The sequence below is a fragment of the Camelus ferus genome, chromosome 7 (assembly GCF_009834535.1).
Source record: "Camelus ferus isolate YT-003-E chromosome 7, BCGSAC_Cfer_1.0, whole genome shotgun sequence".
Lineage (NCBI taxonomy): Eukaryota > Metazoa > Chordata > Mammalia > Artiodactyla > Camelidae > Camelus > Camelus ferus.
The window spans coordinates 25,943,494-25,970,292 of NC_045702.1; the positions used below are offsets into that span (position 1 = coordinate 25,943,494).

A 26,799-nucleotide genomic window follows, 5' to 3' on the forward strand; every position below is an offset into this window, starting at 1 on the left:
ATTTTTTAAAAAAAGCTATTAAATAGTTACAACCACAGTGTCCTTGTCATCCTTTGTCTTGTTATAAAATGATGTGTGATGTGTAACGCCCAATACTGCAGTATTTCTACCGCTATACCTTAGTAGCAAATCTCTAACTAATCAAAATCAGGAAAATCACCGCTGAAATTTAACAATCCCCAGAAACCATGAAGAGTTCTTATTCCTTTAACATCACCCCCTGACAAGCCACCACTTTTAAAAGAAAGAAAAGGCCTCAGGCTTTAGGTAACACTGTGATTAATGTTATGACCTTATATTTGCCTCAATTACTTCAAATGAGTCCACTGTGTTTAATATTCAAGACTGAGGCTGAAGGCAGTGCCTGCTGATTGATTGCAGGACTTGAGTGTGGCGCTTGTTCTTAACTAACTGACCTCAGTAAAAGGCAGGCCAACCATCTGTGGAAGGATGAGGGAGATACAGAGTAAGATTTCGTGGTTGCTGCAGACTGCCTACTACTAGCAAGAGAGCAAATCCAGAACTAAAAAACATCCCTGGGAATTACTCCTTGGTTTGAGGAATAAAATACTTCTTGCAGAATAGCTCTGAATATTGCCTTAGTTCACTCACTGTAACTTCCCCTGTGGTCATCTACGTTTCCTCTTCCCCAATAACTGAAGAGCCAAGGTCTTCGAGCAAGGGAGGAACAGCACAGCAGAGAACGGTGACAGTCGTGGTGACAGTGACACCACCATATGTCCATACCCAGTGCGTGCTGTCCACGTACTCATTATCAGTACAGGGCATGCCTGAGGCTCTGCTTCCCACCTCTGCTGGGAGGACCAGGGATTCAGAGTTGAAGCCTGAGACACCGATATTACCTGTTATCTTTGTATTTATAACAGGACTTCTGAAAATTTTCCTACATTGTTGTTTAACTGTTTTGGTTAAAGAACATGCTGCCTATAAGACCAAAGACTCTGGGTGAATTCCTCTATAGAACCATCAGTTCCTCCTTTCTGTATACACTTATCACAAAATACTCTCTAAAATCAGATCACCTAGATGCATGCTACTAGTTACATGCAAGGGCTAAGAAAGGAGCTGTAGGTGAAGACCACAAATCCACTGCTCCGGCTAAGAATTCTACATTTTATATTATCTCTAGATCCCATCTAAACCTAATTCCAGTAAATACAGCTTTTAGTTCATTTATTCACTCATTCATCAAATATTCATGGAGTGCCTAGTGTGAGACAATAAAAGTCTGGTACAAAAGATATAGAGACAAATAAAACAGTATCTATCATCAAATAAATCATGTTTGAGTGAGGACCCAAGACAGCAAATGGTAATTATAATACAGCCTACAAAGGGTAGTAGCAGAGACATGCACAGAATATTGAAGAGACACAGAAGAGCTGTATCTAATCCAGAAGGGACAAGAGACAAAGGCTTCCTGAATGACAAGATGCCTGAAATAAGTCTCAAATGATGCGCAAGTATTATCAAAGGAAAGGTGGGGAAGGAAGCCAGGGCTAAAGGCACCCAGGAAAAGAACGGCATGACCACAGATGAGAGAAAGAAGGGTTATCTGAGAAAAACCTCCAGAAGGTCTATGTGCTGATGCATCAAATGCGAGGCAGGGAGAAGAGAGGACTGCACAGAGGTGAGCAGATGTTGAGGCCGTGCATGCCAGGACAAAGGGTTTGGACTTTTCTGGTAGGCTGTCTAAGGGGTTCCAGTTACAGGTGGCATAGCTATGTTTAAGTTTCATGGAGGTAACTATGGTTACAGAGTTGACGAGGACACCGCTGATGGCAGATCAGTTAAAGTTTTAGCAATAGTTTACATGAAGCATAGTAAGGATCCAAACCAGGGGAGAGTGAAGCAGGGAGAAAGAAGGAGGGACAGATTTGAGAAAAAGGAAACAAACAAAACAAAACAAAACCTCGGGGCCAGGGAGTTGATTCCCAGTAGGAATTAGGAAGAGGGGGTAGGGAATGTTGACTTTAATCTCTCTGGTTTGGGAGATTGAGGAGGGCAGTGCCACTAGTCAAGAGGCAATTCCCCCAGGGGACTGCTTGCCAAGCCATTCTCTCCCATGTCATCCTCCGTGGCCCCTGTGCAACCGTGCGTCAGTTTCCAGGGAGGGAGATCCACAGTCTTCTATGGTCTACACTGCAGACCTGACAATCCCGGGGAGCAGCATGAGAGTGTCCTCACTGAACTCCTCTGAGGGTCAGAGCCCGGCCGTGGGTATGGTCAGAGTGGCACCGCTGGCTACAGGCCTTTGCAGAGCATGGTGGCTGGTTTTAGGGTTTTTTTTTTTTTTTTTTAATTCCTATGGTTTAAAAACAAAGGCTAATTATTTAGTAAACATGGAAGAATATTAATTATATGACCTTATAGAGAAGGGCTACCTACACTTTTCCTGAATATCTGTGAAAATATCTTTATTTCAACCATGTCAGCTAATATCCATGACTTCTATTGCTTTTATAAAGACTCATCAGGATTTTAATGAACTGTCACCTTTTTATCCTGAAAAAGCAACTGGCACAGCTATTTAAAATTTAGAGTGATCCTCAGTCTTACTTTAATACAAAGAACACCCCCTTGAACACTTAACTGATAGGATCTATGGGAATGTTTGAAATCAATGACAAACATCACCTTCATTGAGATTTCCACTGTACACTTTACCTTACAGGCTCCTTAAATTTCCATGGAGAACAGATATAAATGATCCCTACCTAACACAGAAGGGCTCCTTTTATCTCTGAGGCAGCCACAATCATATACATGAGTTCACATAAAATGACATAAAAATTTTAGCCTGATGATTCCATACATGAGAAAATTTAGGCTTCACCTTATTCTCAATAAAACACTGCTCTCATCAATCTAGAGAATAATTTAATGGCAGCAGATTCCTTAAACATGTATATTGTTGAAAAATATTATTATGTGACTTCAGTGATCATTTTGATTGCTCTTTATAACAGAATAAAACCAGAAGATAATGTTCCTTAAACTAATAATAGAAAGGACTAGAATTGAAAAAAAAAAAAAAAAAGGCCGAAGAATTGAAGGTCTAGTTGTCCTTTGCATAAATCTGCCTTTTCTCAGACATGCTATTATATCATGGTCCTTCCAAACCAGAGAAATATTCTATAGACAGACACTCATATAGATATTACTCAAGGGAAATGATAAAATTTATTTCTTCACGAGCAGTTTGAAATAAATGGTCCAATGAGAGCTAACAGAACCTGTGAAATAGAAAAGAAATAGATGATGAAAAATTACTACCCAGATTAAAAGCCTGAAACGAGAAAAATAAAAAGTATCCAAGGGATAATTAAACCAAACTTCTTTCTAAAGTTAGCAAATTTAATGCTTGGTTTAAAAACTCTTAAAGTTGATTCATGAATTATAATGAATTGTTTTAATGTGGCAATAAACAGCTTGTGAGAACCACAAAGTCTACAGCTGTGTCTCTAGCCTTTTTGTTTTCTGAATTTCCACTTATTTTTTAATTAGTTTCAAGTCAGGAAATTCCTGTAAATAGACAAGTTTGGACACTGGCACATTCATTTTTTTTCCCTAATATATTTCTTAGTGATGATGTTTACATATAAGAGTTTTTGAATGTAAGTAATTCCAGTAAATGACAATCCATTAATCAGATAAAACGAGCTGGTAATCAATTTACATTGCAAAGAGATTTATTGCAACAGTCCACGAAACTAGCAAGGGCCCCTTCTCTTTAAGTATATACATAAAAAGGCTGAAGGCTTTAAACTAAGATGTTATGAGTCACTGTCAAGGGACTATCAATCTCAAATAAAGAGAAAAAGATTAAAATTGTCATGTAAGTCAATTATATTTGATTTTTAATAAATTGATTCTTCAAGGCTTTATCGTTCATGCAAAATAAAGCTACACTTGCATGGATTCAAATGTATCTTAATTTGTGTCTACCTTGAGTCCAGCTCAGTGGAAGATTCTGTCACACTCTTTAGTAACTATAGATATAAATAGATTCTCTTTTTGGATTGGCAAGTTCCCTGCCCTTGCACGACTAAACAAAGACGGTGCAACAGGAAGCTGGGGCAAAGGAAGTGAAGCAGGAGGAGAAGGGGAGCCCTTTTAGAAGTGACCGAAATTCTAAGGGGGGCTTAGGGCTCCCACAGGCAGCAGAACTTGAGGGGGTGAAGAGGAAAGATGAGCTTGTGAGTCAACACAAACTAGACCTTTGAAAAGCTGGGAGGCCCCGGCTGACATCTGTTTTGGACATTTCCAACTAATTAATACTGAAGAATGGCCAAAATTAAGAAGAAGGTAAAAGTCAACAACACATGTGCAGAAGAGCAAATCCCTCTGTTTGCTCTGGTTCAGTTAATGTGATATCCATGCCTTCACAGAGACCATTAGCAAATAAGAAACACTATTTCTATACGGCGTTCCAGATGATTAAATTAGGAAAATGCATTAAATAAGTCACTCTTTGTCCCTGTCCCAAAAGAAACTTTAAAAAGTCATGTTAATCGTACAAAAAGTATTGCAAACAAAGTGCTTTTTTTTCTTCATTGGTATACAGCTGAGGTGATAATCACCTCAACTCCAAGAAGCCACTGGTGTCCTTTGTTTAAGAAATGTAGACTAGATAAACAAGATTATACTGTATAGCACAGGGAAATATATACAAGATCTTGTGGTAGCTCACAGCAAAAAAAAAAAAAAATGTGTGGCAATGAATATATGTATGTTCATGTATAACTGAAAAATTGTGCTGTACACTGGAATTTGACACAGCATTGTAAAATGACTATTACTCAATAAAAAAATGTTAAAAAAAGTAAACCTCCTTATGGCCTTAAAAAAGAAAGAAATCTATCTAAAATGTTGGGAGTTTAAAGAAGCTGACCCTAGACTATATCTCTATAACAGATGACAAACTGGCTTAGCACAAAATATTTATTGTCAGCAAATTCACTGTGATTCTATTTGGTAGGTCTCTAGAACACCAAATGGAGAAAATATTCCAGATCTAAGATCTAATTCCATAATCACTCATCATGTCTTGCGTGAATCACTTGGATTTTATAACCTTCTAAGTCAAAAATATATTTTATGAATGAGTCTTCTGATTTTATGTTCAAAGAGCACATGTCTATGACCTTGTTGGGTACTTGGAAAGTGAAAGCTGGCCGCAAACAGGTTATGTTTCTAAATTCAGCTTTGACTTCCTGATCCTATTCTCTGGACCAGTAGGAATCTGCTACTGATTGTCTCAGTTCGTTTGTTTTTTTTTTTTTTTTTTGGTTAAAAAAAAAAACTTCTAGATCTGAAAACACAAATATAAACTTTTTCTTTGGTAGTCTCGGGTCTAGAAGGAAAAGACATATGGATAAACAAATCAATGCAATGAGAAGTAATTTAATAAAGACATGTTTACATGATCAATTTCCTCGGGTGACAGGCTTAGTTTTGAAAAGGAGATGATGTTGAGTGTAGAAGGCTGAGTATATGTCACTAAGACAGGATTACTCCTACTTTCTAGCCTGACTCAGAGCCCCAGTTCCTTTGAAACTAGAGAAGGCAATGGGGTTTTGATATTTGACTGCAACCCTCGTCTGGGTTTTTTCTTTTTTTTCTCTTCACCTATATCTGGCATCAGGGTTCTATGCCATGCTCTGTCAAGTCTGACTCTCCTGGCTTCTGGTTATAACTTGTCCATCATAGAATCTCAGGGATGGGAAAATCCACCCTAGTCCATCCCATCATTTCTTGAATTCTCTATACAACACTCTTAATAATAGGTTTTTCTGCCTAAGCTTAAACATTTCTGATGTTAGGGTATCTTTATCTCCCCCAGCATAGCTTATTCCAATTTTGGATTTTTTTCAATGTTAGAAAGTCATTTCCTCTAAGTAAGTTCCTCTCCAAAAGTAACTTCTCTCCAAATGGTAGCTACCTGGGGCCATATAAAATGTTCAGTTATTTTTCTACATAATGACCCTGTAAAAACATGAATACTGACACTGTCATCCCCTGAGCCTTAACGTTTTCATGATAGATTCGCACCTGCTTCACATATATCAAGACACTTTACCAACTAGGGGGCCTTCTTCCAAATACTCTCCAATTTGTCTATATTCTTTGTAAAGCTTGGCATCGAGAGGAGGGCAATGAAATATGGAGATATTCGATGAGTTTTCTAAGCTATAAAAGATAACTGAATCTTTAGCATAATAATAATAACAACAGCAGTTTACATTTGTATGGTGCTTCCTTTGGGAAAGAGCGTGGCATAATGTTGAAAGAATGGGTTCTGAAGTCAGACTTTCTGGGTGAAAATTGTGTCCCCCTCCCCACTAATCAGATGATTAATGTTATAGGTAGGTCTCTTCACCCCTCTGGTCCTCAGGATTACCATTTAAATGTATGGATCATAATAGGCTGAGCCTTGTAGAATAAAGTACTAGGAGGCTTCGATGAGCTAGTACAGGGAAAGTCATCAGCCCGGTGGTTGACACAAAATAACGGGCTATGTACTCTCTCCATTTTACCACACTTCACTTTCTCTTTCTCGATCACATCACTTTTTTTGCCTCAGTGCCTTTGCACTCACCATGCAGTTGCTTGAAACACTGACCCCCCTTCAATGACTATTTCCTTCATATTTCAGCTGAACTGTCCCCTTCTTGGAGAGGCGACCCCCCCACTGCTGCTAAGCTACTGTCTTTTACATCACTGTGTTTATCCTTTTGACAATAATTCTCACATGTTGCCATTATCTTGTTTAGTTGTTTGTTTTTCTTTCCCTAATAGAATGGAAGCTTAATCAGAGCAGGTACCTTACCTGCTCTGTCAACTGTTACACTTACAGAGACTAATACTGAATAATAAATTGATGCGTATCACCTACAATTATTCTTGTTATTGTATTTATTAGCATTCATCATGTCTCTTAGTTCTCAAGAGTGCTCTCTGAAGCAGGCAGATCATATTTTTAGAATAACTAAAATGCAGAGCAAAATGTATTTCACAAATGTAAGGGGAAATACAGCCACTGAAATGAATAAATCCGCTAAAACTCTCCCAACATTTCTAAGCAACTGCAGAGAATTCGGTTCAATGGAGCATGAAACTCCATTTCATGTGCCCCAGTTTGTCACATTAGGAAATTTCAATATGCGTGTTAAAAGGAAACGCTTATTTAGAACCCAGAATGATAATGTTACCATGGCAGATCTATTTAATTTAGTCTGGATTTGGCCTCACAAACAAAATTCTAATAGAGACTAAGGAACAGAATCTTAAAGAGTTACAAAACAAATTCTCACTGCAACATCTTGCTTTCATTTATTTCAGTTAGAATTCCCAGCAGACTTTAAATAAAGGGAAGCGCATGTGAAACGATGTATTTCTGAGACCCCTTTATTATTTTCTAATCTAAATCATTTCTATACAAAAATCATTAAAATGTAGCATTACTGACTGAATTATCTTTGTTTTCCAATTAAAACTAGAGGTAATTCAATAGTTGAAACTAGTGTAACTGAATTTCTGCTCTGCTAGGTAGATGTTTGTGGGTTCTGTGATATTATTGTTCCCTTTTTTTTCTGTTAAACAATTAAAATTTGTATGTATTTTCAATGTGAGTAGCAACATATACAACTACACAGTAAAATAGTAAAAGATTTCCTTTTAGCCTTCCTCACCTTCTATTTCTCTTTTATTTTTCTATTGAAGTATAGTTGATTTACAATGTTGTGTTAATTTCTGGTGTATAGCATAGTGATTCATCTATACATATATGTATATATATATATTCCTTTTCATATTCTTTTTCATTATAGGCTATTACAAAGTATTTAACATACTTCCCTGTGCTACACAGTAGGACCTTGTTATTTTCTATTCCTCTTTCATAAGGTAAGTCCTGTTAACTAGTGGGTGTATACAGTTATCCCCTGGTATCCCTGGGGGATTGATTCCAGGATCACTTTGGATACTGAAATTGATGGACGCTCAAGTTCCTTATGCAAAATGGTGTAATATTTGCACATAACCTACACACATCCTCCCATACATTTTAAATCATATTTAGATTACTTATGACACCTAATATAATATAAATGACATGTGAATAGTTGTATATGTAATGTAAATGCTATGCAAATAGTTGCCAAATTCAAGTTTTGTACTTTGGAACTTTCTGGAAAATTTTTTTCTGAGTATTTTCAGTCCATGATTGGTTGAATCCAATGTTTCTACCTAATGTTCTCTTTGTATCAATAGGTCTCTGATTCCCTGTGTGAGGCCATCACCTTGAGCTAATACACTTTGCCCTGGAAAGTCCCCCTTTTGGATGACCATTCCATTGGCACATGGATTTATTTCGCTTGGCCTTACCTAATGGCTTGAAGACTGAAATACTTAGGAAAGAATGAACTGAAAGGGAAATGAAGGGAGGAGGAAAAAGAGAAGAAGAGCCCCAGTCCTTTGTCTCTTCATTTACATTTGTATGTATGTGCATATATCTGTAATCTTGTTTCTTCTTGTTTTCCTACCTAAACAAGAATCATGTTACATACTTTGATTTGATTTGCTTGTTGTCTCTATACAGGGTCTTGGAGATCACTCAACGTAAGTATATCTAACTCTGCCACAATTACAGAAGTGGCTGCATGGTATTCCACAGCATGGTTATACTATTGCCTCCTTTTACACACACACACACACACACACACACACAACACACACACACACACACACACACGTAGTTATTCACTACAGGCTATAAGGTTGATTTCCAATTTTCCTTATTACAACCAAAGTTTCACTTAGCATCTTTGTATACCTTTATTTTAATCTCACTATAGAAATCACATCATATTAAAACAGAGTGACAAACTAGAGAAACTATAATGCAGTAATAACTTCTTTGACTTATGGCTTCTAGAAAGCTGTTGAAGTGTGACATAACAAGCAAAATGTTCAACGTTCTCTGATGAAAATAAAACTATTCTTTTATCATGCATGGTGGGTGGGATACAAAACTTTTAATGAATGAAGGAGATGTCACAATCAGGGAATGGTCCCTCCTGAATTCTATTCTGAAGGTACTTGACTATGCTTAATGATAAGAATTTGACCAAAATGACATACGGCTTCTTCCAAACTTTTGAGAAAGTGACCCAGTCACTAAATCTAACATTTTTCTCAGGATTCTGGAGAAGTTGTCCTCACCCTAGGAGGGATATCCGATGGTTGATAAGGGACAGAGGATTTCTTCTGCCTGCACTGGACATGGACTGAGATGTTACTATGCTTGACACACTGTCACCAGGGTGTGGATGAAGGGAGGTCCAGAATGCAAAGGAGTAGCTATGGTTGTTTGTAGGTATTAATTAGAAGTAGGTGTGATCAGCAGTTTTTCAGGCGTTCCTAACACTGACCAAGTCATTACTAGGCATGGCTTACTTGGGACTTTTCATATAACCTGGAGGTATATTATGAATCCTCCCAAGCCAACAGGCAAAACTGAAATTAAAAAATTTCGTTTTCAAAACTTTCAATGTTAAAAATTTATCTGAAAATAATATTTACTTAAAATAAGACAATGGCTTGGACTTACAAACTTGGTAGTTGTTTATTTCCTTGTCAGTTTAGTCCCTATAATTTTGGAAAATCTCCAGAGGATAACAGATTAAAATGACTGTATTCAATATTCATGAATGGGATGGCACCCTTATGCAGCAGAATTTAACAGGTCACTCTGAGTCATTTCCTTTACCTACAGATGTCTGTGTTCTGCTGACAGATAATAGGACTCAATTAAAATGAGCTGAATGAATGAATAAGTGAATGAAGTGATTATTCAACAAGTTTAGGCTCTCTCATCCACTGTAAGATTTTTAAACAAGTTTTCTGTTAGAATAATAAGATCTGAGAGAAGCTTTTTTTTTTCTCAATTTCTATAGACAACTATTAAAATTTTCAGAAATATTCCCTAGGGTGAGAGATGAAATTCCAAGAAAACTGCAGCCCACTGATGGAAAATACAATTTGTGTATGTAGCAGTAAAATAACTTACTGTGGAGTTGACATTAGAGACTTGAAAAGTGACAATTACATGAGTTACTTAACTCCAAACAGCTACTGAAAACAGGAATAACAAATTTTACTAAAAAAACCCCAAATATTTCAATTCCACTTTTAAAATTATGAAGGTAGCACTAAATTACATTACCCCACAGCCCCCAAAATTTAGGAGGACATTTTTATTAACAGCATACTTTAGGAGGACTACAAGACTGGAATCTGGAAACTGAAAAGAAAAAAGAACAGGAAAAGAATCTAGAAACTATAATATTTTGATATCATCAGAACCCAGGATCTTTTAGAATCAGGTCAATAAAAAATGATTTTTAAAAGGTTACGAAAAAGAACTTTCCTTGGAAATTGCTAGAAATAAACGTGTCTAGAGTAATACAAGATAAAGGTAGCTTACAGTCAGACTCACTAGTGAGGGATTCCCACTGTACCCACCCAGACCAGGCACTTCTCTGTGGGGAAAGATGTCCCTGTCTAGATGAACAAAGATTGTGTGAACAACTGTTCAAAAGCTTAACTTCTCTTTTTACTGACCCAGGTAGCAGCTTTTGAAAATAAAATTTACAATGTTATTATGTATTATGCAGAAGCAATAATAATATTCTTTCATGTCAATGTACCACATCCAGAGAGCTAAAGCACTTTCGTGTGTATAAACAGGCACATATATGTTTCTCTTTTTTACTCCGACATTCATTCGTTCCCCAAATTAAGACAATACAAGCAGAGACTGATCTAGATTCTGGAAACTGCAAGATGAGGTTCCCCAGAGCGAAAGCAGGAGGACCAGGGAGAAGTGCTAGGTGTTACATTTACAGCCTCCCTCTCAAGATTTACTGAATCAGAAATTCTTGAAGTCAGGCCCAGCAATCCTGTTTTAGTGAGATTTACTTAGTAATATTTAGGTAACTCTGATGCACACTAAAGTTTGGGAGCCACCAGTTTATTTAGACCATAAGCTATCAATATTTAATGCTCATGTTAAGCTGTACCATTGTAATTGCCCCTTTGGCAATTTCATTTTTGAAAAAGGAGCAAAATGTAAAAGGTTAGGACCCATCCAACTAGGAAAATGGAATTCACTACTAATCCAGTATTTTATAATTTTTTAATGTTATTTAAATATGAAGTACTTCCATATAGTCACAAAAAGTTATTTTTAGTTGATATAATTTCACATACTCTGAAAAAACATACACTAAACAATTGTCTATTGTAATTTAGCATGACTCTTAATACTATTAAATAGATAATAAATAACTTTTCAGTGATAACTTGGAGCATACAATCCTCCTAAGATATGTGAATTTCAACACGTTTTGTAATCTGCTGTAATACAGTCCAAATATGGTGAAAAACTTGCATCTATCTGTTTGGCAGAGTTTAATACTTATCTGACCAACAGCTGTTTGCCGCTTAATTGCTTAACATTAGAAAACTGGATGGCGGTGAGACTATTCAATGCCAAATATTAATTAGGATCAAATAAATATGGTTCCTTAGATCTCTGCGGTATCTAATCTATATAAACATCTTGCAGTGATAACTCATAAATGATTAAACAGAGGTCAGATGCATTAGAGGAATTTGCATCATATGGCCAAACATAATTTTCTAACTCAATTTATTTTTTAAAATGTTGATGGCATAAAAACATGTCAGTGGGACTTGGACTTATTTAAATCAAGCCTTCTTTCTTGTGCTTCAGTATAAAAAAGCAATCTCAATCTCCATAAATGAAAGGAGTAGAATAGCTATTATAATTTACCGAACCATGTACATTTGGAGGGTAGAAATCCTAATTAAAAGTCACAGAACCTTCTCCTCAAATCTACTCCGAAGCCACAGAAACTTACCACAGAACTGGCTTCCCTCACTATCGCCACAGAAATTAAAGACGTAATTATTCTGCTAAAAAGAAACAATAGAGGCTGCTCTCTAAAGATAAAGCGTTCTCCTTTCAGAAGAGAACGAACTCTTTCATGCCAATAGAGGCTCACTTAGAAAGTGGTGAACCGGGATGGGGAATCCTTTGGTCTGCAGGTCAGCAACACTGTCGATCAACCTGCAGGAGAATCTGAGCTCCAGGAGTGGGTGACTGCTCTGAAGCATATCCTGAGGGCTCATCAAGGCTGGAGGTGACCTGCCTAATTGTTCTGACTTTCTTAAAAAACTATACTTTCTGGTAAATGATGTAGAAAATGTGACTGAGCTGGCAGTGATTCAGACAATCAACTATGAGAAACTGATTCTCACTGAGCTGGGCTAATGACCCCGATTGCAAAACGAATGCAGGGTGAGGACAGTGAACCACAGCAGAGAAGAAAATCAAGTTGTGTGATGACACTTTAGGTGCCCTCAGTGCAATCCTGGCTGGACTGAGTCCGGGTGAAATGCAAATGTATAACGACATGCCCATCTTTCTAAGAGATTACTAGCCCTTTCCACATAAATGACAATTTATCACCTACTATTTAAGGACACAGATGATTGATAAAGTTATTTCCAACCTTACTGATCTGTAGAGAAGTTCACCTGCTATGATCAAGCAGGAAGAGACCCAGACACAGGCCTTTCAGCTACATAAACCATCAAACTGTTACATGAAGTGAGGAAATATAAAAGAGCAGAAGACTTCCTGTGACTCACAACAACTTGTTAATCACATGTAGCATATTAATTTAAATTAATTTATAGTATATTAAATAGACCTTTAGCCCCACCTTTCCCCAACTCAATTATAAAACAAATATATGTTAAGTGTAGACAAGCTGGAAGATATGGACAAGCAGAGATGAAAATAAAATATACCCACAGTTCCACTTTTCAGAAGTGACTACACTTAACACATTCCTTAAAAAGGACACACATATAAAGCAAAAAGGACCATATCAAACACAATGGCTTTGGAAACAGCATTTTTTATATCTACCCAAGAATTAAAAAATCTAACAGCTTTATGTTATTACCCACATCGCTGAAACAAAAGACTCAGATGTGGCCACAAGGGGTCTCAGGAGGGGTGCTGGCAGTCAAGACCCAGGTTCAAGGTCCTCGACTCCGGCTCAGTTTATGTCCCTGGGCAACTGACTTCATGTCTCTCTTTGGCCATTTGTAAAATGAAAACCCTAGCATCTCTCAGCTTTATTCACTCATGTCATGAATACTTGCTGGGCTCATCCTGTGTGCCCCACTCTGGGAGAGGAAGGCTGAAGAAAACACGGCTCTGTGTCATCTGCCACAAGGAGCGGGGAGGGCCCAGGGACACGGGTGGAAGTGAGGGGTCTGCCCTGGCCTGGAAGGCTTTCCATCTTACAGCAGGTGCAGGGGTGTGGTATTCAGGCCAAACAGTGAGGAACAACCAGAATCAGAGACACTTGCTTTTGAAAATGCTGGTTCAGCAGGAGGCAGAGGGAAAGATGACTGTGGGGGACAGGACGGATAGGTGGGCTGGAGCAAATCACGAAAGTCAGTCCAGGCCACACTACAGAGTCCATTTTTCATTTTGCAGGTGATGGGGAGCAACTGAACGGTTTAAAAAAGCAGAATAACATAACCCTATCTGTACTTTGGAAAGAGAACGGTGTGAGGGATGTAAACCCAGTATAAAGCAAGTCCCGAGTATTACAGAAAACGGATCTGCCTCGAAGCCTTTTATTGAGCACTTATATGTACCGGGTACTATTCAAAGTGCGATGAATATACTGACTCACTTTTCATTGCTGCACCTTTCGAGGTAGGTACAGTGCTTAGGTCTTTTTACAGATGAGGAAACAAAGGAGCCAGAGCCTATGGAACCCACTTGGAAGCCAAGCAGTTAGATAGTCTGACCGCACATCTTGACCCTTATCAGATGAAACAGCAAAGGAACCCCCACTATAACCAGCTTCCTTAGAGCAAGGCCAGGTCCATCACCTTTATCTCACCTTGCACTCCCTGTGATGCCATGAGACAATGGTGGTCAGTCTGTTCTCCCTGAAATCCCCTCTCATTTGGATTCTGTAAAACCCTCCCTCCTCCCCTACCTTCCTCACATCCTTCTCTTTGGTCTCTTTTACTAGTTCCACTTCCTTTGGTTTATTGAGTAAAACGATGAAAAATCATGCCTAACGCCCCTTAATGCAAATTAGTCAATAACTAAAATCTAAAGTCATCGCCAGTTAAAATATAGTGTAAATTTTATTACCCAGGATTTTGGATAGGATAAAGGAGAGCAGTTAAGCCAGAATTAATTCACGGGGCCCTAAGAATGTTCTCGTCACATTCCTAGTTTTCAGTCCAGGGAACCCTGGAGTGGCCGGGGCACATCAGTTTCAGTCTCACCTGCAGGTTAGCATGGCTGCTCCCTTTGCCTGGAACAATCTGTCACCGGTATTGGCTTAGTCAGCCCCTACTTATGCTTTATCTCAGTCTAAAGCCCCTTTCTCTCCAGGGCGTCCCCCGAATCCCTTAACCTATGTAGGGGCCGCAGACCTGTCACCACAGTCTACCACTGGGGCATTTGTTCCATTTTGCAGTCACTGTTGTTGGCATTCTTGCGATGGTTTCCATCCTTCACTGGCTCCCCAGTACCCAGCACAGTGTCTGGCTCCTGTCATCCACCCAGTGTATTAGTTAATTACACTAATCTCTCAAAACTTTCCATTTTCCTTTGCGGAGGAGTAGACAACAACACCCAGGTAGGAGGCATGTCAGGGAAGTGATAAGAAGTCAACTCCTTCACAGTCTAACACAGATTAACTGCACCCAAGACTCTTCTCAAGGACACACGGGGCACCACTGGCGTGGATGCAGCTCATCTTCAAGAATGAACCTTTGGAGCTTTGGAAAAGAAAAACTCTTGTTATTTATGAAAAAAAGTGCTACAAATAGCTCTTACTTCCTAGAGATGCTCAGGAAATATGGAAGGGACCACACATGACAAAGCCATATTAGCCTCTCGCAGTTTAGAAATAGTCTAGTTTGGCATGTGCCAAGTTTTGAATGTGCTTTGATGCTGATTCTGGGTGGCTCTGCTATTATTTCAATTTCCAGGTGGCAAAGAGCTACAAAATACAGCTCCTTCTGTTTTCCAATTCATTAATATGTATAGCTGTTTTCTAAAAATTCCAAAAAATATATATTTATATATAAATTTATTTAAATTTTATATATTTAATATATTTATTGGTAAACATTTATAAATACAATATATATTTATGTATTATGCTTATGAATATTTTTATATTTGTAAGCATGAACAAATTTATATATTTATATATAAATAAATCATATATATGATTTCTCTTAAATGAATATTATTTTTATAATGAGAAATAAATGAAGTAATTTTCATTTTGCAGGAAAACATATACCAGATCGTTACTCTTGATACTCATCAAGATAATGGCTCAGATCTCCACACTTCATAGATTTCATCATTGGGAGAGAAATGATCAGAAAGGCATCTATAGTCTTATCACACTCAGTCTCCCCAGCCTGGCTGTGGTCTCCTCTTTCTCCATTTGTCATCAAAACTTTTTCTGTTAAATTACAGAGCCAAATGGCACCTTCTAAGGGAAAAAGTTTAGCCCATGTGGACAAGAATCTGATTTTAAGTCCAAGGCTGCTGTTCCTTCCCAGATCATCAACCCCTCCCCTGACCACGAGCATCTGCTTGGCTGGACTGGGTGCTTACACCTCGGCTGGGCTGCTCTGTGCGTCTGCCTGGGAACCCCCAGGGTCTTCCTCTTCTCATTTTGAGCTCTTGGAGAAGGAGACCACAGTGGAGGTGCTTGGGCTCTTTGTTTCCAGGACGTGCGTGGAGGCAGGAGGGTGAGGGAGGCTCGCAGTGGGGAGTGGCCATGTAAACAACCGGGAGCATCGCAGTCCCACTGATGCCAGGCTCCACTCTGCACTCAGCCTTGGCTGCCAGGTGTCCTCCTCAGTCACAGCAATCATCTCCCAGGGGCTCCCCACTGCCTCTCTCAGTCCTGGCTTCCGTCAGGCCCACCTCCTTAGGTTGTCTGAACCCAACTCTAAATAGGTTTCGAATTCTCTTCCCTCCAATGGAATCCTAAGCTTATACAGTTTGAGGAAGGAATCTGGGCAGCTGTTATGTGTCCCAGAACGTCCTGTGACAGTGAAGAAGCTCCCTGCGCAGTCTGCAACAGTTTGGAGGCTGGTTTGCCAGAGGTCATAAAGAACCTCTAAGTTCCTCTGCCCTCCAGCCAGAGAAAGTTCTAGCGCAGGCCCAGTCAGGGGGCCTCTCACCTGAACCAAACCTACTACACGGTTAAAACAAGACCTGGATAGGTAACAGGATGGAGGGAGAACCACACAGACACATATATACATCCAATGGATAAAGGGGAAAAAAATTAGTCCTAAGCATGCCTGAATATTTTTCAAAATAATTTTTGTAATTCAGTGCTGCACTTAATAAGAAATCTTTCTGAATACAAGAAATGAATCATTTACATAATTTTCATCTTTTTGCCCTTTGAAAGTCCTTGGTTTAAAGAGTCAGAATTACCATACAGAAAACGGGAAACTAAATAAGCCTTGCATTCAGGCTTTACTGATTCATAAAACAAGAAGGTGATGGAGGTCAACTCAAACAACTGCAATGGTATTTTGCCTAAGAACTGAAAACATTTAAATGGCTCTTATGTGATAACAGAAACTGTGGCCTGATCTTAGGTGTTTTTTATTAACCATGTAATATTCACTCTCCCTCTTTTTTTCTGAAAGGTGTATTCTATGAACCAGGACACTTCAGAGTAAAGAACGCAGAGGGTGAGATAAAGGAGGTCCAGAAAAGGAGGAGAGAACAGTGAACCCACACACGAAGCCCAGACGTCTGAGCAAAGACAGAAGGAGAAGCAGCCAGGCGTTCTGATCTTGAGCTGCCAAGGGACTTGTCCCGTCCATTCAAGACTCCACGAAACATCGGGTCAGCAGGAGTGGTTATGAGGCTGGACTACCGAATCTATGCAATTTTTATCTTACTCATGGGGGAATACTCACTAGCTTATCATTTTACTCTTAGATAAATTTAGCAAGGATAATTAAATTATAACACCATTCTGCAGCCACACCTTCATAATTTTTTTTTCAATGCTAGACTAAAGTGATAGTTGCAGACAAATAAATTCTGAGTTTTGGATTATGTGAACTGTACCCTATGCAGCTTATACAGTGAGGCGTGCTCTACTCATCACACTGAGCACAGGAAAAGTTTGTTCAGACATAAACCTTAGCTAAACTTTGAAAAATGTACAGATGATAGGAAATATCCATCTATAGTACGCAGGTAAGAAATCAACTCCTTCTAATCCTCTTGTGAGATTATCAGATACACCCAGACTTGTTCAATCTGTTTGGGCTCAGGATAAGACAAACTGATAATCACTTGGATTTGTAGTGTGATTGCTCAAAGAGATTTCTTGCAACAATGTGAAACCTTGATTTGATTCATGTACAACTAAGTAGGGAGTTATTAAAAGCTATTTAGTGGTAAGAAAACTAAAATACAGAGCAGCCTGGTCAGTCTGCCTGTTAGTGATGACCAGAACGCCTGACTTTACGGGTCCTGATTAGCTGTCTGTGACATCCTTGCACCGAGGCTCAGCCAAGCAGAGACCTATGCTCTGAGTGGTGAACATGCAAAACTATGGTTCTTATCCAACTATCTTGCCTCTCTTAGCTAAAAGTAATATGAGTAAGTTGAAAACCTTTTGTTTCAGTATTTTTGGATTGTGCTAATAAAAAATTAGCACAATGTAAATAGCATAGAGTAAGAGGGGAGAGTCTCCTGCCTCCTGTGGCCTGGCCCTCCACAGTCCCATTCCTCAGGGGTAACCACTGCCTACAGGTTGGTGTGTATCTTTTCAGGCCTCTCTTTTATAAAATATAAATATAAATGTATAGTATTTCACAAAAATGAGATAATTCTACACACGGAGTTCTGGAACTTGCCTTTTCACTCTTAAGTTGGAAATGAGAAATGAGCAGTCCGCTTAAGATAAGGAGTAACGAATCAAAGAGGAAAATATAAGACGTCAAAAGATTTTCGGATTCTAGATGTAAAGAGAGGTCTGGATGAGCCAGAAATCAGTCATTGTCCTACGTAGATCCAAATTTTCTTTCCGAGTTACCTTTGCTCTACTTTCTCCTAGGTGAAGAGAAGTAAAACTATGGAACCTATGTCCAAAAATAAGTGCCAAACATCAAACCACACAACGCACAACCTCATGTTAGGGCTCTTTTGTTTTCCATAAGTAGTATCTTCCAGTCTATATACTTGTTGGAAATACTACTTAGACAGGGGATTCTATTTTAAGGAAACAGAATCAATTCAGCATTCAGAGCCTCCCTCCTTCTGAGGTTTTCAGGCAAGCGTCTAACAGTGACTCCTGTGTGGCCCTTCTTACTAGTATCCTGTGCAACCCTTTTCACTAAACCTTTAAAGGGGTCTGGGTTTAAGAACACTTGAGAATATACCAATACAAAATTTTCAATTTCAAGTTGCCTTAAAGTATGGCGAAAAAGAAACAACAGAATATTTTTTAACATCCAGGAAAGAAAGATTACATTTCAATAGTGACCTCTTTCTAAGAACGGAGCGGTGAAGGTCCCTTCACCTCTGATGATCTTATCATTGTTTGAAGGTGCTAAGGTCTAACAACTCAAACCAAAGGAAGATTTTAATCCCATGGGATCATCGTGAGCTATGTGTTCCTGATATATATATATATATATACAAAAAAAGACCAAATGACTTAGTTTTTTTTTATTGAATTATCTTTGCTCAGGCATTATTATAGAAAATGTAAGGTTAATAGAAAGAAGAAAACTCATTTTCTGAAACCCTTAGATGAAATGAAGTTACTGAGGAAAGGACTGAGTTTTGGTGCTGACATTCCCAGATTTACAATTCACTCATTGCAGACTGACAAACAAGCATTGCTTACCTTCCTGTAATAGCTTTAAAAATGGGACTGTTGCCTGTGCTTACCAACCCTGTCATTTCTCAGCATAATTATAGCATATATCCAGGATAAAAAAGTTGTTTATAACCTATGTAAAAACACACAACTGAAAGAGTAATACCTTCTCCTGTTTTTTCACCCTCGACTTCTCCACCCATCTGGTAGCCAGCAGGGATTTTTATTGTTCTTCACATATTACAATTGTGTCATCTTTCTTAAACAACCCTAAACAATCTTTCTTAAACAACATCTTTCTAAACAACCTTAGCTTAAGAGATTCCATTTAAATCATGTTTGACATGCCACGTGATGTTTTTAAATGGCTTACGGTAAAGCAGTGAGCTCTCTTACAGATGGATGTTATGATGTTCCTAGTGATTTTTATTAGCAGAACGCTATGTATACAAACATTCAAGGGCAAAGTCTTTCCTTCTGAGATTGCAGCTAACCTGACAAATAGTTCAAAGAGATATAAGCTCTTATGAATGAAACTAGGACTAAGCGTGGTCAAAACCAACTTACTTCAGCCAGTCATCCATTATTTAGATTTAAGAATCTTAAAACTAATTTATACTCAAATTTTATACAGTTAGCACATATACTTTTTCATTTTCTAGATGTAATAATAAGCATAGAAACTGAAAATACTACCAACCTTCAATTTCTTGTATTAAAAATAAAATGAGATAATGTACTTAAGAGTGAATAATCCACACTTAAAAATCTCAGCTTTGGTGTGATTTGCTTGGGAGCAATACGGTCATTTGGATAAAGGTTTCATTTGTTTTCTTTTATGACAAACTAGGAATTCAGACAAAATAATCGATCCGTACTCAGTTTGAGCTAAGCAGTTATAAAATGTCCTCATCTGAAACTCTTTCTAGTCTCTTCTTAGGATCCTCGAATATTCTAGGAACAGATAATTTTCCAAACCAATGAGAAGTACCAATGTAAGTAGAGCAATCCATTCTTTAAAATTTTGGCAAGCTTCCACCCGCACCTCAACTCTGGAACATTCGCTTTCGGAACCTACCACCCCATCTCCTACAGCAAATGACACTTTTTAATGAGTCTATCCCTTTGATCACCAGCCTGTCTCTTAAAGGCGCAAAAGCCAACAGGTATTAAATTATGAACAGAATGATGCAACTTGATTATAAAGCAAAACACTGTGCATTGTTTACGCATAGACTGGCCACTCTACAGGTGCCACATCTATATGCAGTTTGCCTGCTGAAAGGAAGAGCTCTGTGACTTCCCACCAAGATAACAAGATACACACAGTGGTATTTGCCAAAAGCTACTGCTAAAATTGCTGTCTTTCCTGACCTGAGGACGCATGCCCTCAGGGTTCTCAGGGACCTCAGGCTGCTAGAAAGAGACAGAATTACCAATCTACACCACTGGCCCTTGCCTGGGGTGGTGAGACTGTAAAAACCACCCCACCCACCCATCACCTAGTCTATAGGGGCCTCCATTTTCTGATGCTAGGATGAGAGAGAATAAAGGATGCATTAAAGTTTGTTTTTCATTTTACTCATACTTGGTAAATATCTGAGTTCTGTATTTAAAGGCTCACTGGCTAAAGGAAAATAACCTACTTTTAGTTCTACCGTCTGAAACTAGGAAGCTTGTTGTTAACAAAACTAAACCAGGCTGATTTTTATTCTATGAATATCTTTATGTATCAAGTTTCCTACAACAACTACGTATTACTTTTTTTTAAGAAAATTATACTCATTATGCTATATATTAATCCCATGAATTACTCATCTTACAATTGTTAAATTTATAACGTTCAACCATATTACTTTTTTATCTAGAGCAAAAACTATCTAAAAAACAGCAGAGTGGTGAATTTTTAAAAGATGGCTTGTAATATTCTCAGTAATTACAAATAAAAATATAAATGTAACAGGCCAAAGCATGTAGCGCTTCAATACTCATGACAGATTCCTTAGAGAAAGTGTATCCTGGAAGTAGCATTCCTCAACCACTACTAGTGATATCTGAATAAATCTTTAAAAAATTTCTATTTAATTTAAATAATTCATTATTTATTTATATATTTAAATATTATAAAATGATTAATAATGCCCAGATGGTCACTGACATCAGCAGATATTTTTCAGGAGAGCGAGGGGACTGTCCGTCATGATGCCATCTTCCACGTTAGGGATACGCTCCAAGCTTTCAGTCTTTCATGTTTTTCTCATACTTATCAGGGGATCAAAAATAAGCTTTTACAAAAGCACTAGGATTTCTACTTTGGAGGAAATGAAAGACAAAATGGGTTATAGCTGTCAAATATAAAGTTACAAAGTATATAAATTCTTTTGAAAAGACAACAATACTTTATTACATTAGTTAATAAACTTACAACCAAATTTGGAATACATATAGAGACATACATGAAAACCTCAAGTTTCATATTAATGCATATATATTACTTTCTGTCTAAAATCAACTTTTTCTCTGTAAAAATAAGTGACACTTCTCTTTAAAGAATATTACAGGATGCCAAAAAAAAAAAAAAACAAAAAACTTAGGAAAAGCATTTTGGCCTTTATTGTAATCAAAGTAATTTTAGAGGAATTTCCTAAATAATTCATTAAAAGTAACAGTATACTCGGGCCACATCATCAGAAATTGTATTTGAATACGCAAGACTCCCAAACGTTTCAGAAAATATGAAAAATTCAGAAATAGAAAAATATGCTAGCAATTATTTTGTATAAGATTTTTAACTTTTTCTTTAAATTCGTTTTTGTTTTTGTTCTTCTTTGATAATTGTTTTATTGTTAATATTATTTTAGCTCTATATTATTTTAATAAAGTCAGACCAAAGAAAAATATTTTTCCTCCATGCTCAAATCCTTAAATACTTAAAAATATTTACGAAAAATTTTTATTGTACTCTAGATACAATTTAAAAATACTTAAAAGGTTTCTTTACCTTTTGCTCAAACTAATTTAGTCTAAAATCTTTAGTTTGTATGAGTTATGTATATAATAGAGAAAAATTGGTCCAGGATCTAGGATCAAATCCATATTCAAGTAGAATATAATACACACTTTTACTGAAAACACAAGTGAAATTGCTTAGGGTAAATAAATGGATTGTTAATTTTTTAATATTAGTTACTCATGTCCATCCATTTTTATTCACTTAACTATTACCTCAGGTAGTTTTTATTTACCATATGTAAATACCAAACCCCCAATCTAAACCCTGCTGCTTGGAGTAATTTGAGAAATTAAGTAATTAGCTAAAAACAAATTAAAAATGAGATTTTAATTTTTTCTTAATCAAGTTGACCAGATTTTTAAAACTAATGTGAGTAGAAATTGGAGGAAATGGATAAATTAACATGATTTTCTAAAATGTGACCATATTTATTTGACCACATGTATCAATATTAAAAACAATAGGCACTTTGATCCAATAACTTTTTATTAAAATTCATTTTTTTCTGAAAATAATTTGCTCAAGTAAATTGAATTTGAGATGTTCATTACATTGGGTACATAATAGCAAAATATAAATAAGATTTTTAAAACAGAAATAATTTAAATAATTAAAAATGGTGTAGAGTTATGGAGAATCTTTGTTTTTCATATTTCTCAAGATTAAAAAATTTAAAATAGTAAGACAGAATTCCTTAGATATATAGGTTATAATTATAAATGGGTAAATTAAGGGCAAGTCTTTCTGTGTAGTATCATACAGAACTATCACATACCCATCTGCACAGTAATCCACAGGATAGATATCTTAATTTGTTCATTTTATCCCATTTTGATGGATAGCTTGATTATTTTCCATGTTCTAATTTAAAAAGGTGATACCAATAGCTAATAAAAATTAAAATCCTCACCAGCAATAATCAAATAGAACAAATCAAAACTAAATGTCATTTAAAAAAATGTATCAAATTAGTGAAGATTTTCAAAGTGATAGTCATTAAGTCCTAGTTTGCTCAGGGGGGCAGTCACTTACTTATGCTATATGTATGTATATATATGCTATCTGGAAAGTAATTAGGGCATGTGTACCAAGAATTTTTAAAGCATTTATTTTTTTCTACTCAGTTATTTCATATCAAAGATTATCTAATAAAAAGTGATAAAAATACAAAGGCACACTGTCTATTCATCTATTTGTCACTGTTTAGAGTAGCTTGAATATCCAAATATAACAGATAATTAAAAATAAAACATTTATTCAGTGGACTATTAGGCAGACACTAAGTACCAGGATCAACAGGAATCATCACTGAAATAAGAAAATGCTCAAAAATAATTTACAGGATAAATTGGGTGCAAAACTACATAAAGATATATAAACATAATAAAAACTGGCCTGAAAAGAAGATACCACATTTTCTAGGGGATATCCCTGGAGGGAGTAAAGAGTGATTTTTTTACATTCTTCTCTGTGCTTGAATGTATTTAAAAATTTTTCTACGTTTAAAGTAAGAATAATAAAATAAAGAAAATGAATGCCTCTCTACAAAATTCATCATGCTGCTGCCCTTTATCTATAAAATAAAGTCCAAATTGGCCAGGCTCACGCTAAAGCCCTCCTAACTCACTTCCATCTTAATCAACCCAACCTTATTTCTAACGAGTGCCCACCCAACTCCTACCACTCAGCTCTGACTCAGACAGCCATCAGGTATGTCACATTCCATCTAGATTCTGCCCAGCCTCGTCCAGTCAGGCCTAGAGCTTCTCTCCTTTCCTAAGGTTTCTGATCATGATTTCTGGGTGTAACTATTTCAAGCCAACTTCAGCTATTTCTGATGCTCTAAGCCAAGTCTGGTAATTGTACAAAATCATGTTAGACCCTGATTCCAATGATCTCAGCACAGTAATTTAGAAGGAAACCCCCTTTGAGAGCGAGAGTCCCATCAATATTTGTTAAATGAATTAAAAAAAAATCACAACTGTGATCATAAGAACAAGAGCAGTTAATGTTTATTGAGAATTTTCTATTTATAAGGAGGTACTGCGTCAACTCCATTTATCTCATTTAATGCTCAGAAAAACCCTACATTTCCCAGATGAAAAAACTGAGCCTCAATTAGGTTTTGCATTTCTCCCAAGGAGATGTAGCTAGTGTGGACCTGAGAGTCACATCTAGCTCTGTCTGATGTCAATATACTCTACACTACCAATGCGCTAATGGAAAGTCACTAGAAATCATTTTGCATGTGGTATATTTTTAGTGATAGGTAGCTAAGTTAAAATGATGTGCTGAGCTACAAAGTTTTCTTTTGAATATAAAAATAGATACAAAAAAACAATAAAATTTGCTACTGAGTCTCATTATATAATAATATATTTACCTGTATAGGACCAGCCAATCTCTTCAACAAGTTTTCTCTGTTGTCTGTAGTATCCATAAGTCCAATCTACAACCAAGAAAAAACCAGTTAATCAATGTGTAGAAATATATGTGTGCAAATTAAAAAAAAATACAATATGCTCAAAGCATCCTTCATACCATAAGTGGGCCTCGATTACTCTTTTCTACGTCACCTTCCCAATGGCTCCTCCCTACTCCAACCACCACCATTTTATACTTCACTGTCCCTGTTCTGGTACTTAGTGTAAATTTTAGGGGGGCACATTTTAAGATTGCTAAAGTTCAGGCAGAGGCAAAGAAAATATTCCGTGTAAAACAGGAGCAACCTAGAGGGTTTCAGCCCAAAGAGAGGCTAAGGTCAGAAAGGACAAGCCTGCTCTATCTCCAAATTTTTCTTACCTTTCCCTAAGTTGAATGCTTGAAATCCTATTGATTAAAAAACACTTCTAAATTTACAGCCCACATTTTATTTGTAACTGCTTCTAGGAGATGCAGAGGTTATGTTTTCAAAATTTATTTCCCTTACAATACAAAGCAAAATCAGCTTGCCTTGAAGAAATGGAAATTTCAATATGTTTATGTTGGCTGAGAGGAAGGTTGTGTTAGACAGTGTAGATGAATTTGTCTTTTGGAGGAACAGAGGTGCCTGAGGGAGGTAATACAGTGGGAAGCTTGGGGCATTGCAAAATAGTAGACACCTCATGACCTAGAGAGAGAGGCTCAAGATCATGAATGTAGGGGAAAGGGTATAAAAGAATAAATGGATGGAAGGCAAAGTCTCACTCTGCACAATTCAGAACTGTGCCTGGAGTCACGCCTGCACCGCACATGTGGGGACGCCCTTATGACTCATCCTCCTCCTTCCTGTGCCATAGTCTCTTTCTCCCAGACTGTGGGAGATCTCAGCTGCACTGTGGGGCAAAGAAACCTCTGTGAGCTGGGCTTCGAACCTGATCAGTATTGACCAAACTGTTTCTGTAGAAAAGGCTACAAATAGCTAGTTTATAAATGAACTTGTGGAACATTACTTACTCATAAATTGGGGTTCTGTCAATACAGCTTTCATCTGAAGGCAAGGGTTTACTCACACTATACTACACGATATCATACCATTCCACATATATATTATATATCATATATAGATAGATCTTTCTCATCTATTGGGAAGAGAGATTATTTCTTCTTATTCTTTCTACACAGTTTTTTTTTCCCTTTTACTGACAGCTCCCAATTTCAGGGAGCCAGTTCTCTCAAGGACTTATCAGAAATTATTTTTCCCTCTTGCATGCTATATATAACCTGATTAACACAACATGGTAATATATACTTAAATATTTTATAAAAACTAAAAAGCAGGGCCAGCCACCAGAAATACCCATTCTGAATCCATAGAGTATTCAAAACCAAAACCTACCTTGGAGAAAACAGAATAAAAAATAGTTTTAAAAATATCACTACCCATAAATCGAGGTAAATATTCTATTGGCCATGCAGCACATTTCAACAAATAACTGTTTTTATAACAGCTTTACTGAAATATGATTTACCTATCTTACAATTCACCCGTCAAAGTGTACAACTTAACAGCATTTAGTATATTCAGAGTTGTGCAATCATCACTGCAAACAACTTCAGAACATCTTCATTATCTCAAAAAGAAACCCCATACCCTTTAAGCTGCCACCCCTACCCTCCTCCATCCCTCTAGACCTAGATAACCACTAATCTACTTTATCCCTATAGATTTGGATATTCCAGATATTTCTATAAGCAGAATCATGCAAGATACGGCCTTTTGTGAATGGCTTCTTTAACTTAACATAATTGACATTTCCAAGGTTTCTCCACATTGTAGGATGTATCAGTACTTCGTTCCTTTCATTGCCTGACAGTACTTCCTTGCATGCTGATCAAGATGGCCTTACAGTTCCCCTCCGTTTGACTGAACTTTGGACAGGCTTCCTCCTGGCTCTAGGCTCCTGACTTCCCTTTTCTCCCAGCATTTAGTTGAAAAGTATAAATTCTCTCTCTGTTCCTTTGAGATAGAAATCTTTATGAATAGCCACATGCCAGTTTTACAACTAGGAATGTACTTCTCAAGAATATGGGAACCATCTCTCTGAAATGTAAGCATCAGAGTAAATAGCACCCTAATCTCCCAGTTTCTGTGGGAGAGCAGGAGCCCAACATCCAGTGAGATGTCTTCCTCCAAGTTGCAAAAACTACCCTCTGTCATAATGATACGCGTTTAATTTTTCCTTTGGGTAAAGCCAGTTAGCAAACACAGATGACCTATGCCTTCCCCTAACATCCTACATTACTTTTACATGGGGGCTCACCCTA

At 37.2% G+C, this 26,799-nt stretch overlaps 1 protein-coding gene across 4 annotated transcripts in view; it reads right to left on the reverse strand.

The window, feature by feature from the left end:
• The window catches only part of PTPRZ1 (protein tyrosine phosphatase receptor type Z1), a 163,062-nt gene that overhangs the window by 84,926 nt on the left and 51,337 nt on the right, over window positions 1–26,799 (reverse strand). For all 4 annotated transcript variants that reach the window (XM_006183862.3, XM_006183861.3, XM_014558518.2 and 1 more), the window contains exon 2: window positions 24,437–24,502. In XM_006183862.3, the coding sequence (XP_006183924.2) occupies window positions 24,437–24,502 (66 nt within the window). The remainder of the gene's footprint in view (window positions 1–24,436; window positions 24,503–26,799) is intronic.